Source organism: Ascaphus truei, chromosome 4, assembly GCF_040206685.1.
Source record: "Ascaphus truei isolate aAscTru1 chromosome 4, aAscTru1.hap1, whole genome shotgun sequence".
Lineage (NCBI taxonomy): Eukaryota > Metazoa > Chordata > Amphibia > Anura > Ascaphidae > Ascaphus > Ascaphus truei.
In genome coordinates this window covers 384,647,821-384,663,563 of record NC_134486.1, presented here as the reverse complement: position 1 = coordinate 384,663,563, position 15,743 = coordinate 384,647,821, and the positions used below count along the sequence as shown (strand labels likewise).

Genomic DNA, 15,743 nt, shown 5'->3' with positions numbered 1-15,743 from the left:
ATTATTTTGTTTTACTCTGTGCCCAGGACATACTTGAAAACGAGAGGTAACTCTCAATGTATTACTTCCTGGTAAAATATTTTATAAATAAATAAAATAAATAAAAATATTATACACACATATATATATATTAATATATATACACACACATATATATATATATATTCACACACACATATATATATATATATATATATATATATATATATATATATATACACACATATATATATATACACACATATATATATACACACATATATATATATACACACATATATATATATACACACATATATATATATATATATATATATATATATATATATATATATACACACAATAATACTGAGTTGAGTAATGGTGAGTAAAAAAAGTGACAAAAACCCTCCACAGGAAAGCAAATATGCAAATACAACTGTATGCTCATCTGCATGTCTTAGGCAGGTCTGCAACCCCGCCTTTCCCCATTATCACCCAGCATACAGCACTTCCACTGCAGCAAGGGATTCTGGGAAATGACATGCAAATGAGCACACAATGTCACTTTTTGCCTCAAAAACCATTTTTAACATGGTTCCCTATAGGCTTAAGCTTGCTGCATGGTCACAGCTTTGAGCACAGCCAGGGTTAAGGTGCATACCCAGAAAACCACCCACAGACAGCTGTTTCGACCTTGATGGGTTTCATCAGTGTGGGGTTGATTTTAACTGGATATATTATGGTATATATATATAATATATATATATATATATATATATATATATATATATATATATGTATTAATTTTTATTTAAATGTGGAGAGTCAAAGGAGGTTACTCATGAAACTGCAATAGTGCCGATCGGGGACTTTTGCACAGGAACGCAGATTAAAGTCAAAGGTAGTTTCCATGCAATAGTGCCCTGATTTGCACTACAGTAATTCAATTATTAACTCCCAAAGTACCTATTTGTAATCTATAACGATCCACTGACTGACAATTATGCCTGCACACTTCTTACCAGCTAAGGCTTCTTTAACATCTCGGAGAACAGAAACCCCCCCAAAAAACTGTATGTGTATATGGAAGCTTAAAATGATTATACAGTGCGGGGGGGTCTTCTGGGGTTGGATAAAATATGTCCATGCAATAAGCCCTTAAAAAGAAAGAAAACATCTACACAACATTATTGTAATTGGTTTCCTTAGAACAACTCAACCACGTTTAACACCTTCAATGTTAAACCAGACTGCAGTAAAACATGGACCCCCCCCCCCCCCCGTGCTACATTCTCAGTGATTTCATGCTTGTCAGATACTGTACCTACTGTATGCGGATCTGTTTGCCTAATCAAGGCACCGTAATTACTTTGCAAGAAAAAACTCATTCAGCTATGGATTTCAGGATTGACAAAAAGAGATGAGATAAAGAATGTAAAAACACGCCAAAGTATTTGCCTACTCTGCAAACATTAGAAGCCTGAAAACATATTTCCAAAAAACTTCTGTGCGTGTATTTCAAATGTATTTCTTAGAGATGCCAGTTACAAACATTAAAGCTTTCAAACATGCCTCTTCCATTAGTTAACTTTGCTCCGACGACGCACCGCCCCCTTCAAGATAAGTTTTATAGGTATATTTTACTGGCAATGATAAAAGAGATTCCTTGTGCAGTCATATCACGGACAGCTATCTCTTCGGAGTGAGTGCTTTCTGATGCCTACAAATCTGGCGTAGTGCCACATTTCTCTCAATCTCATGTTGCCTGCACATATTGAAAAAAAAAAAAAAAGAAGCATACTGTATTTTCTTTGTAAATTCTATGAAGATGAGCCTGTGAGTGAAATTGATGGCTGCCCCACTCATGGCATACCAAGGTCTGCATGGACTGACGCAGATACATTGTTAATATGAAATACCTGACAGATGTACACGATCCTTTTATCACTAGGAAGTGATTATTCCACAGCAACCTAACAAACATACTGTAGGTGTTAAGGTGCGAGCAGTATAATGTTACAAGTTCTGTAATAACTATGCAAACGATTATGGGATTTGCAATAGATAACACTGCAATGGTATGCTTCCTTTCTCAGGAAGACCCTCCCCATCATGCAAGCTGCCCCATCTCCTCAGCATTTTTGTATCTTTTAGGGTAAAGACGTTCTCAGTGGCTTACATCCATTTAACATAAACTTCTTAAACATTCATCATAATCGCATAGAAGGATGTAACAAATGAGAAAAGGATGATTAATCCACGTCATTGTTGCCGCTGTGACTCTTTGTACATACTCTAGATATGACACAACATTTTCAGTCCCCAGAAACCATTGTCATGTGGCATCCATTGTTCAGAGTGTGGATATATGCACCTGGATTTGCTCTTTAAAGGAACAATTCATGGCGTTTTCATTTTATAACACAGCATTGAAGCAGGGGGTCCCCGGAGCTGAACCCCATCCATTTCAGCTCCGGGGACCCCCTGCTTCAGGAGATACTTAACTCCATATGGGGTGCCGGTAACCACTCCGGCTGAGCTAGCTGGGGTTAAAAGTTGAAAGCTGCCGCATCACATGGCACTATAGGAAGCTGAAAATGATGACATCACAGTCTCTTATTGGCCGCAGGGGGTTGAACCTTTGAAACACCGCTATAACGGGAATCCTGCTAGTCGAGCGGAAGAGCTACCGGCACCCTGTTTGGAGGTATCTCCAGAAGCAAGGGGTCCTCGGAGCTGAAATGAATGGGGTTCAGCTGCAAAGTCCCCCTATTTCAATCCAATGTGAAATAAAAAGTTAATTAAAAAACAACTTGGATTCAACAAGTTTTTCAAAAGAAAAAAAAACTGGCGCAATAATGAGGAAAACAGCTGTCTTATAGTTGGAATAAAAAACAAACATTTTAAATAAGAATGAAAGATGAAAGTAAATCTTAAATAGCTACTGGTACACAATGCTGAAAAGGGCAGCTTTAGCTTGGGACTTACCACAGGTGTAGATGACATTGAGGTGCTTGCGGACTCCAGGATAGCACGGATCTCCAAATTCATAGGTGCTGGCATATACACTACAGCTTCTCCTTCCTTGGCACCGTTTTGTCATCAATGGAAGGGCTGAAGCTGAGTGGCACTCTAATAACAAGGAGGAAATACACTATGCTAAATATGTGCATTAAGTTAGAAAATCAGTAAAAGATCATTGTAACACCTTCTATGGTTTATAACCTCTCGTCCTCTTTTTTTTACGAATAAGTGCTACTCCATACTTGCTACATGCTTCCATGCAAAAAGCCCCTTAATTACAGCCTATTCAAGTGGGAAATATTTATGATGGTGTGCTGGCCTTGTGAAGTAGCACGCCTTAGTAAATAATAATCCAATATTTTCCTAGCTTCCATTTGTTTAAAAGAAAAAGAACGATAGCAGCAGTCCAGACAAACTTTGTGGATCAACATGAAATGTGTTTACAGTTTTTCCAGAATCAAGCTTTGGAAGGGGACTGCTTTTCCATTGTTTTTACCCAGAGTCAATTTACACATAATCTATTCGGATTAGCCATAGAAGGGAAGGAGAAACTTTTGCACAATATTGCAATGGGAAGTATCCTTGTTTGTCTCTAAATCAATTCTGATTGGTTTTTTTTTTTCTAGCATCAGTTAAATCAGCCAAGTCTGTCAGTAACTTGTGCACCTGAGTCAATAATCCGAAATGTAACCTTCTAAAATCTGACAAACTCCAGATACAGATAAAAAACCATTCTTGGACCTCATCAAAAACAAAGGGCTTGATACATAAAGACCCAGGATCTCTTATTCAGAAGGTTTGTTGTCTCTTGTCTACACATCATTTTCATATTCTTTTAGTAAAACTAGCACAGCCTGTATAAGAATCTATGGTTCCTCATGGATTGAGGGAGATAGATAGGGCTAGAGAGGGTGAGATCTTGGAAATATGCTAACTTGGATATGCGAAGTGTATTCAAATTATTGAAACATATTTCCCAGATCACTCAGGTATATTCCTTTTTGTACTCATGTTTCTCGCCAAACGTTGTTTAATAAAGTAGAAATATATGACAGACAGCACAAGCTATATAAAAAAGCTGATGCCAAAAAATAGTGAAGGTGATAGGGAATCCCTGTCAATTCTCAAATAAATATAGCATACATCAAAATCTACACCAAACTCTTATAGAATACACGTATATCAAGATGCTTTGAACCAAGGAATGGTATGTTTACTGATAAGTGAAACTGCATATACAGACAAATCCCCAGACAGCATACAGAATGTCAGGGAAAATTAGAAGCATGGATCAATGATGTGTCAGCACTACAGTGCTAAAGGTATTAAAAGTATCAAAAATACTGTGGAAGGCACATCCATCCCCAATATAGGGGAAAAACAGGGCAATATATCAATGTATGAGAATACAGAGTCCCTGTTTGGATATGCACTCCACCTTATAAGTGTAAATTATACATACTGGAAAGAGGTGGTGTATACCACCTCCACTGATTTTAAATAATGCATTGAGCTGCAGTTGCGAGTTTTAGTTTTAATCTACTTTTTTGTTTTCCTTTTGTTCAATAATAAATAAAATATTACTTCAAATCAGTGGATGTGGTATACACCACCTCTTTCCAGTATGCATAATTTACACATATAAGGTGGAGTGCATATCCAAACAGGCACTCTGTTTTCTCATAGTTTCCTAAGTACTATTATCCCTGAGTGCACCCCCAGTATTCAGCTGATGCAGAATCCAATCCCCTGTATATATCAATATATCAATGTAAGGAAGGGAAAGACTGAAGGCAATAAATAAAGCCTCAAAATCTATGCAAAAGTCAGAGTAAGGGCGGAAATACCGATGTTTCAGGGTACTGACCCTTTCTTCTGGCTCATTCTGACGCCTACAAAACACAGTACAGGCATACCCCGGTTTAAGTACACTCACTTTAAGTACACTCGCGAGTAAGTACATCTCGCTCGATAGGCAAACGGCAGCTCACGCATGCGCCAGTCAGCACGTCCTGAACAGCAATATCGGCTCCCTACCTGCACCGAAACTGTGCGCAAGCGGGGAGACTATAGAGCCTGATACAAATGCGTTATTTACATCAGTTATGCACGTATATGACGATTGCAGTACAGTACATGCATCGATAAGTGGAAAAAAGGTAGTGCTTCACTTTAAGTACATTTTCGCTTTACATACATGCTCCGGTCCCATTGCGTACGTTAATGTGGGGTATGCCTGTACCTCCCTTAATAAGATGAAATGTCCCCCCGAGCTTCTGGAAGCCAAACATACAGCGATCCACGGAGTGCTGCTCTCTCGATTTCACGTTTCTTCATCTAGACTGCATGAAAGCATTGGAAGCTCCAGAGGACATTTAATCTTATCATCTGGGGTAAAGTATATGGATAGAATGCTGTTATTTTAAGACAAGTACTGCGGATATCGGCTTTTTACATTGACATGGTTATTGTAAGCCTCCTAATTTTATTTGCATTTCTGTTTTTATAGAAATAATGCATTAAAAAAAAAGGGAGATGTCTGGACTTCAGCATGATGACACAAAAAAAAGAGAATCCACATGAAATATATTTACAAAAAAGTTTGCATCTCTCTATAAAAAAAAAGGATATTACACAAAATAAAACACTACAGACACAAAGGAATCTTGGTAAGCAGTCAAAAGTCTTCATTTCAGTTTCTATACAAGACTCCTCTGACACTGAATGTTTTTCCCAATATCCGAGCAGCTTTCTACTTTTTATCTACAAATTAAAATGGCATTCCAGTTCTGACCTCACACACAGTAAGGGAATGTATATTTAGACAGAATACTTGACAGATTCTGTAGGCTTAAGACTGAATAATTGCCTGAAGAATTCTATAGGTTTAACCTTTAATCTTGTGCTTAGCTGTACACCGGCGACCCATAACTGAGACTCGTCGGAAGCTAGCTTTAAGAAGCCTGTCACCTGCTAACTCTGTTGCCAGAAGCCCAGAAGCACACTACCGAATGGGGCAGTTATATAACAAACTACTTTTTTTAACTAATTCATTGCTATCTGCAGTTAGGTTGCAAGACATGTACTGCTGTCATTAGATATCTGAATTACTGGTATCCAAAGCTCGATTCTTTAGGCTTGGTGGAAACAGAGCATCAACACATCAGGCTTTGGCATGACATAATTACATGTTGACAAGTAAATGGCACCTACTGTATACCTAAGGCTGACAAAATAATTTAAGTTAACAAACACTGTGTGTTTCCTGAAACCACTGCCTAGAACTGGATTTTGGATGCAGAGTTTGGGTAGAGGAGGGTGCCACATTAGACGCTGGTTGAATCTAGAGTCCAAAAGTTGCTATGCAATATTTATAGGGAACTCATGGAAACCAAGTTCAGCACCTTTTTTTAGGAATCAAATAGTAACCCCAAATAATCATGAAATAATGAGGAATTGGACTTCAATCTTTAAAGCTGAATTATTAATCGTCGTTTATATTGATTATTTTTTTCTCTCAATATTACTTAATCTTCTACCCTACAAAAATGATATAATCCCCTTTTTGGTTAGTTAAACTTTTAATGTGTTCATGGTGATCAAATGCTTTGGAGAGTTTTTATGCTCTTTTCCTGACCTCCTTCATGCATGGCAGAGCAAGAAGATACTGAATGTGAGACAGAGCCTGGTAATTTATTGGCTTAACTGCCCAATAAATAATACAATATCGCATCTTCACTATACTTAACCTTTTTACAAAAATCATAAATGTCAATGTTTTATTGCTTTTAAAACAGTGGGGATTTGGGATCACTCTCCCTTTAGATCCGAGATCTAATGATGGCTTTGCTGGATATGGGCGATATGATGGTGGTATGGACTTTTGCAGAGCTTATACTACGTATGAGGAAACATATTGTTTCTATTTTTCATGCATGCAAATAATGTGATCTTGATAATTTCAGTGCTGGATGGGGTTGCGGCACCAGAGTACCGAAGCCCCTCATGCAAGTCCTGACCATGTGATCACTCCTCAGCCATCACATGGTCACGGCATCCCCACCATGGCTGCGTTCCCCAATTTCTCCCCCATGAAAAGGATTTTTTTTTAAATTGATGACGTTCGCAGACCGTCACAATGATCATCAGTGTGCCGGACCTCATGAAGGTCATAAGGGCACCCAACCAGTTACCTGGTGTGCATTGTTACGTTGTACTTTGGATACTTTAACTTCTGTATGGTACACCTTGTAGGACAGGGGTGGGAAACTCCAGTCCGCAAGGGCTACCAGCAGGTCAGGTTTTCAGGATATCCCTGCTTCAGCACAGGTGGCTCAATCAGTTGAAGACGGAGCCACTGACTGAGCCACCTGTGCTGGAGCAGGGATATCCTGAAAACCTGTTGGTGGCCATTGAGGACTGGAGTTGCCCACCCCTGTTGTAGGATATACAAGCAAGTTACAGCAACGTATACTATATATATTCGTGGAGAGCCTGATGTCGTGAGTTCCTGCGGGCGGTGATTCACGAGGGCCATATCGGATGCGGTGGAGTCACAGAGCAGTGTAGCAGAGAAGCGGCGTTTCCTGATCCTTTGGAGCATGAGTATTATCTCATAACATGTTTTTTAATCTTTTATGTTTGTGAGTTCATTTTATGAGCCTTTTTTGGGAATTAAATTCATTTTTGCACAGTAATGCACTAGGATTGGGCGCTTTTTTTCTTCTATTTTCTATGCAGGTGGAGAGGGAGGTCGTTGTGCCCTTTAAAGAAGCTGCCCTTATCCTGATAGTGCCCTTTTTTTCCTATATTGGACTTATTTTGGACTCCAAAGGATTAATTATATAGTTTGTATATGAGGGTCCACAGCACACCTTTGTGTAATCATTTATGCACATTTTATTAGTTTTCATTGATTTTTCAGTAAGAGATTATGTATTGATTTATAGGCTTTTATTTGATTTTATTTTGTATTTTCTCTATTTTTTGCTGTCATACCACACAGTCCTCGCGCAGTCCTCAATTGTATATGTATGTATGTATGTATATATATATACATACATACATACACACACACACACACACACACACACACACACACACACACACACACACACACATATGCCTTTTTATGGGAATTACTAATGATAGAAGTATTATTTTCAGGTAATTTTCCCATTTGGTTCAGAATGAAAAAATCAAAACATCCATACAAAGCACACACATTTTTATAAATGTACCAGGGAACATCAGAGTCTTGAGAAAAGCCTTTCTACACAAGGATCCCCAGAGGTTAGAATGTTAGAATGTCAAAGCATGTTATCTGACATTAATGATGGCATTGAGGCATGAGGAACACATGGGATTTTGGTTCACCACCAGCAGCTATTCTAATTGCAATTTGATCTCTCTTTTTTTTTATGCTCATCTTGGTTTTGTTGTGATGATTGCAGTTCCCTTAAGTCAGCCCTGGCAAATTCCTTATGGTTCATATATATTAATAACCCATCTGTTATTATAATATAGCATATGTAACCCTCCGTGCCAGGCTTCAAGGGAGATTACATTGTGTGATATATATAATAACACTCTAAATTGCATTATGTTTGGAGATATGTGAAAGAAGATGGTGTCCTCTGGCGCGTAGTCAGTACATCATATAGATATGTGGAAGACAGAAAAAAATATGTGACCTCCAAAACAGCTGAGACCTCGCAGGCTTATACGCTTTGGCCAAAGGGTTAACTAAATGACCCTTTTTCAAGAGATATATAGGTATTTCACTGTGTATTTTTGTCACATTAGATGTTGCTCTGGACTTCTTTGTTTCTTGTTTTATACAATTAGCCACGCCCAGCAGCACTCCTTTTGACACTTATATACATATATGTATTTTGTGGTAATTTTGGGGGGGTTCTGAGAGCTTGCTGGGTATATGTGTGTTTGTTACAGTTATGTATCAATGCGTTGTGTACATTTATTGTGCTAAACTGGAAGTGGGGCTGAAGGAGCTTGGCATGTTTTGAGGTTGATGGAGTTCCTAAACTTGGGGGCAGTGAATCAGCAGTAGAGACAAAAAGGATGAGCAGAGAGTGTGGGACTCATGGACTTTGGACTGTTTGTGAGGTTTATCCCTGCTGTATACTGTATTCAGTATTTGAAAGTCACAAACAAACAGTGCAATATAAAAGAGTGAGCATGTGATGGTAAACAATACAAACACCACTAGACACTATTGAAAAACTTCCCTTTAGGAAAAGAGTGTCTGCTGCTGTATCGGATAGGTAGATGTCAGTACAACACCAACGAGATAAACAAAAAGAAAGCGCAGGACCCTCATAGTGTAGTATTTAAAATAAGTGTATTCATAAAAAAGGTGAGATATACCTATACAAGAAAATAAATTCAAATAGGCATGTAGGTATAAAAACCACTGTGAAGGAGACGCTCCCACATCTGCTGCACGGAGTCCCCTGGAGCTGGATGGTCGTCTTCTCCGAAAGGCTCCGGTGTAGAGGGAGAGGGGGATTGGCCCGGTATTAAAGGGGTTGCACCCCATATGGCCACCCCCTGACCTCACCAGGGAGGCAAGGGGTTAACTGGATTGCGGTACAGGAATGTGGTTTTTACCTTGCTGCAACATGAAAATGTGTGTTCCCCTGTTCCAATGTATTATCATCATGTAAGTGTCTGCACCACATAAACACTGGGATCCATCTGGGAGAACAAGGGTTAATAGTTAGAAAGTGATTATAGCCCTTTGTTTAATGTTCCCGCCTTTTCAGGCTCCATAGGCCACCACTGCAGCTCCATTCATTTCAATGGCGAATCCAGCGGTTTTGGACCTGTTTCCCTCGAAGACCAGCAGGTGGCGTCCGAGAGGAGGAGCGGCGGTTTCCCATTGTAAGTCAATGGACCCATTGACTTCAATGAGGATTCCTCGACGTCGACCTCCAGGAACGAGTTGGCAGCCGTCCAAACCGCAGACCGCAAAAGCGGACACAATGTCTATTAAAAGAGCCTTTTCACTATCAGTCAAGGTCAACGACAATTGGCGTGGGAACCCTAGGTTCTAGTGTACCGGGGAATAAAATTATTTTTGCCCCTAGCTCCTAGGCCTCCCCACACACGACCACCACAGGGTCCGAGAATCCAGGACCCCCATAAAGGGTCGCGCTCCAAGAAGGTCATTGACTTCAATGGCGGAGCAAAAAGCAGCGCGAGAAAACGACCAAGTCCGAAATCCTGAAATGTGTAAGCCCATATCTCCGGTTCTGGAAGGACCAGAGGGCCAGAGTTTGGGGTGCATGCAGTCACTGTTCCAGTCCATTTCCGACCCTCTCCGACCAACCAGACGGAGTATGGGCAACTGTAAAGGTCCGTGACTTTTCCCATAGACATCAATGGCGGCGGTTCCCCATTGAAAGGCTATGGCGGAGAGTCCCATAGACGCCAATGGCGGAATTTCCCCATTGTAAGTCTATGTCGGCAGAACCCATAGGCGCCAATGGCGGAGTTTCCCCATTGAAAGTCTATGGCGACGGAGCCCGTTGATTTCAATGGGAAATGAGTGAAAAAACGAGATTTATTTTAAAGCGGAGAGTTTTGTAGGAAAGAAATAAAAAGTTTAACTTGTATTTGCGTATCTCCGATATGGAAGGTCGCAGCGGGCTGAAACTTGGCCACAATGGAGAGTCACTTCCGGCAAGAAGGACTGGGCCGTTTCGACCCACTGGGCCCAACAGAACCGGTTATTTTAATATGTCTTTATATTAAAACCTGTACTGTATTTCAAAGCTGGGAGAAAAGCCTGTGAAGATTCCTGCCCACTGAGGAATGCAAATGGTCAGGGGGGCGACCTAATATCTAAGAACAGACACCCTGATCAAAGGCTCAGCCTCTCTAACTGTTTACATTAGGGCTGAGAAGTGCAGGGCTTGAGTGGTTTGTAGGTGCTATAACTCACACCTACAAACAAAGAATATCCTGACCAGATACCCCATCTGGTAGACTGCCCGGTGCCCCTGACTTGGGTGTGTTGCTACAGAAATGAGACCCCCAGGGTCCCAGTACGCATGTGCCATCTAGCTGGGGGGCATGGGTTAACAATGCTCCCACTTTAGAGATTGGGTGCAGATAATTGTTCTCCAATAGCCTGCACTCAATTGTAAGAATAGGGTTGAAAAGATATATAAACTGATGTCAACCCTACAGTCTTTGTCTTCTTTGATACCAACAATTGATGCCTGATTGCTGTGGAATTGCTAATCAAGATTCCTGATAACTTCTGCATTCCCCCATCCCCTAAGTAAGTGTACCTCTTGTCTGTTATTTGTATCATCTGCTGTGTTCACCTATCTAAGGAATAAATATACTTTATTATATCTAAAGCCGTGTTCAGTTCAACCCAGTTATTTGGTGTATATTATAACCTGTCATAAGTTACCGTGACATCCGGTCCCACCTCAGGAGTGTCACTGGTATTCGCCTCCACACCTCCGTTCTTCCAGGGTGACCAAGTCCAGAGAGGGTTCACCTGTCGTAGAACAGTCCGCCCTGTGGGTCTTTAGATCACCTCACTAGCAGCACATACTCGCATACGTCTGCCTTCCCTGAAGAAGTGACCTGGTGTCATGAAACGCGTTGGAGTTTTTTTGGGGGGGTACTGTGATACATATCACTGGGTGCTAAGTTCAGCTCTTCCTGGACTACTAAACCATAGCATAAGGGCTCATCTTTGGTATGTTGTCTCTAACCACTGAGACTGAGACACCAAGATCCCTGTTGTTTGCTCTCTTGCGGCTGGGGCTGTGATCAGCTGGGGGCTGTGATGTGTCGGGTATCGCTCCGTGATTCAGCCAACCAGCGAGAGGGATTCCCCTCCCCTAAGCGGAGAACTGCCCTGAAGCGGCGAGTACGTGCTGCTAGTGAGGCGATCTATGGACCCAAAGGGCGGACTGTTCTACGGCAGGCGAACCCTCTCTGGACTTGGTCACCCTGGAAGAACGGAGGTGTTGAGGCGCATACCAGTGGCATACTCCTGAGGTGGGATCGGAGCCTTTCGGAGAGGACGACCATCCAGCTCCATGGGACTCCGTGCAGCAGATGTGGGAGCGTCTCCTTCGCAGTGGTTTTTATACCTGCATGCCTATTTGAATTGATTTTCTTGTACGTGCATATCTCACCTTTTTTATGAGTACACTTTATTTTAAATACTACACTATGAGGGTCTTGCGCTTCCTTTTCTTTTTGTTTATCCCGGCTGTGTTGTATTGTTTGAATCGTATCTCAACTTGTTGCACCTGGATTTTACTGGAAGATATTATCACTTATGATTTCATACCTAGTCCCTGTCTTATGTGGTTGGTGCGCACAGATGTGAATATTGCTAAGTAGCCGAGTGACTCAAGGTGCACCCAACATATGGCATCTGCTTTGGCTGGGACAGAAGTTCCTCGGAGTGCACCAGTTTGCAGCATGGTGAACATTTCTGTGTTTATATGTTTTTCTTTTATTACTCTTTGAACGATACGGCTGGAATTTGTCTTACACATGAAATAATGTGTTCGTTATTTATGTCTCTGCAGGGATATTGTTGTGGGTAAATTCAAGGGAGCTGAATGAAAGCACATTTTGTAGGGCTAAAAAGAATCTCCAGAGAATGATTATGAAATGATTAGGAAAGAGGCTGGAATACCGACCTTTTTTCCCTGCACAAAGCTACTACGTGCAAGGTTCCGATATAAACAAAAGGAAAAGAATTTGTACTAAAAGAAGAAAAATAAATGCAAAGGGTAAAACAAACAAAAACTTGGAAGTCTAATATAACTGATCCACTCGCACGGCGAGAAGTTACGGAGCCCAGCGCTTGTACAACATATTGCTCCATGCAGTGTTTCGAAGGTCACAAGGAGCTTCTACTGGGGCTAGGGGGATATATTCCTGTGGCACTTCGGCGTCCCTGTTTTATTACAGGGCACACACTACTCGTGGATCCACCCGTGGCCACCCTAGTCACGTGGCTAGCGGTATAATATATATATTTTGGGGCTCTCATTTTTTTTAGCCCTTTGAATGTAACCAAAGCACCTATACAGTATGTAACGAGGACTCTCTTACATTTATAGATTATACATTTTTATGCGCATAAAACTCCCTGTCTATTGGTCAGGGTGAGTGATCCTATCACTACAAGTGTGTCATTACATTAGCCGATATACTAAATAATTTTAAGTACAGGAGCTCATTTATTCATAGTGGTGCCTATCTCAACCACCATTATTGTATTAATAACAGTATTGGAGCCACAGATTGTATAACAACTAGTTTTCAGTGATCCTCTTAAGCTACTGTATCAATCATATTATTAATTAGCAAATTAGACACGGCCTCCCCTCTCATCACCAGGGTCACCGTGTAGTAGCTAATCTGCCCGGGTTATGTGTCACCGCCCATGTGCAGTCAGTGTTTTCATTGATCTGGTAATTAGATCACTGTTTACACACACTGGGTCTTTTCTAAATACTGTGATCGCAACTACACTACTAAGTTACTTTGTTGCGGTCTTCCTTGTTGCAACCTGAGTTACCATACACCAGTTACTACTCTTACAATCTTGTCGGCACCTGTGGTATGTGCATGTATCTGGCATAAGACTACTGCTCACATGTACTAGTGATCAGTTCTAACTACAGTATATTGTTCTCAGTTTAGATGCATGTGGCAGCCCTGATTGGCTCTTGATAAACAGGACTAGCTTTCAGAGGATTATTCACTCGCAATAAACACCACCAGAATTCACTCACCCAGAGCCGTGTGTACAGTATTAACAGACACACTACCAATGTTTGCGTGTCAGTTCTGTGTCCATGGGCTTCTTTCATAGTGTATTGATACTTTCAGTAGCCTACCTGGCATTCAGCCAACAACATTAGTTTTCAAGGGACCGTTATCCTACCATCACTGTCAGTCTCAGGCTACCTTCACTTGGTGATTAACATCTCCCCCCATCTCATACACACACCCAGGGCCGCCAACAGGGGGGGACAAACGGTTCTGGCGTCCCGGGCCCCGTGAGTCAGGGGGGCCCTGCTTGGCCGAGTGTCAGTTCATTAAGTTTTTTTTTAAAAATTGAAAAAAAAATGGCGGCGATTCCTGTGGTCCCGGCGCGCATGCCCAGGGCAAGAAGGGTGTCCTACCCACTGCCTGTGGGCCCGCTGCCCGTTCCCCCCAGCATCCCAGTCCAGCAACCCAGCCCCCCCCTGCTCCCCACGTGGGACGGAGGGGGAAGCTCCAAAACAAGACAGTGAGACAGTCACCTATCTTTTGTTGAAAATTTAAAAATAAACAGGTTGCATTGTAATGTTTTTTTCTGTATCACAATAAGAAAACAGTTAAGTAAAAGTTGCGCGCTAAAAAATATTTTTTCGTGGTAGGTGCGCTATGGGTCCGGGGGGGGGGAGGGTGCACTATGGGGGGGGGCCCTGCTCCTTTCATTTGTCCTGGGCCCCATGATTTCTGTTGGCGGCCCTGCACACACCCTCATTTCCTGAGGGGTGTATTTAGGGGTAGTGGTATTAATTATTACCATATACCTTTCCAGTACAAATCCGGAGTTTCCACTGTGTTATTCCACCTGGGGTCTCCTGTGCGTCATTGTATGTTATTTTAATGCCCTTTATTTTATTACCTATGTTTCAATAAAGATATTCTTTTAATTTTACCACCAATCATCCAGAGGGATGTCAGAGTGCTACATATTGGGTTTCTGTTTCTCGTTTAGTTAAGTCTACTATAACATAAATAAAAAGTGCATCGGGGTTCAATGAGCATGTGAAGGACCAAAGAACCCAGATGAGGGCTATAGTGCCTGTTGAAAGATTTGGCTCAAATACAGAAAAAGTATCAGTGCCCAGAATAAAGCATTTGATCTCATAGGAACATCACAGACCAAGCACACCTTCCTGGACTTATAATAAATGCATCTTGGTCAATGTCATAAAATAGAAAAGAAGCATGAAAAAAAGTGTTCCAGGCATCCAGGTGCTCCTCAGTAATCCCTCAGAACCTACAGCAGACTGCCTTGCAAATGGGGTACAGAATACATGACATGTGGAAGAGGCGTCTGAGTTTGCCAGGGGCATTCTTTGATAGTAGTGAGGTGGTGCACCGATTGGTGGAGGTTGTGGTAAGGAGTGTGGCTAATTGTCTTAAAAGGCATGTCAGTTAGGAGAGAAAATCCATTAGGTGGGAGCAACGTACAGTATGATGTATTTTGCCACCAACTTGGGGCCTCATGTGAGCTGCGAGTATGTCCACTGCAGAGGATAAACTCTCACAGGGAGTCGGTATTAGGATGATACTAAATACATTAAGTAATCATTCAAGAAGTGATTATCTATTGAAGCAAACGTTTGCCTGATATGACTTTTAAATGTACCAGCTGCAAAAAAATCTGATTATAGCAAATGTCTTCCGAGATTTTATAATCAACAGATACTCATTAGTAAGGCATTATTCTAACCTTCTTTCTGTCTTCCCTGAAAAAGGTAAAGATAGTAAACAACTTACAGAGGAGCAACAATAATGTGAACTCTTGTGTGAGAAGTCTGCTATGAGATGATTTCTCCTGCGGTCACGTGGAATATAAAACCATACAATCAGAAAGGTTCTGGTAGTCTTAGTGGATGACCATATAGGGACTTAAAGCATATAAGAATTACCCTCTAAGAATTCCA

The 15,743-nt window shown here is 41.2% G+C and overlaps 1 protein-coding gene across 1 annotated transcript in view; it reads right to left on the bottom strand.

The window, feature by feature from the left end:
* Positions 1–2,923: 2,923 nt before the first annotated feature.
* LOC142492434 (protein eva-1 homolog C-like) overlaps positions 2,924–15,743 on the bottom strand; it is a 51,465-nt gene continuing 38,645 nt past the window's right edge. The window contains exon 5 of the mRNA XM_075595074.1: positions 2,924–3,114. Within this exon, the coding sequence (XP_075451189.1) occupies positions 2,924–3,114 (191 nt within the window). The remainder of the gene's footprint in view (positions 3,115–15,743) is intronic.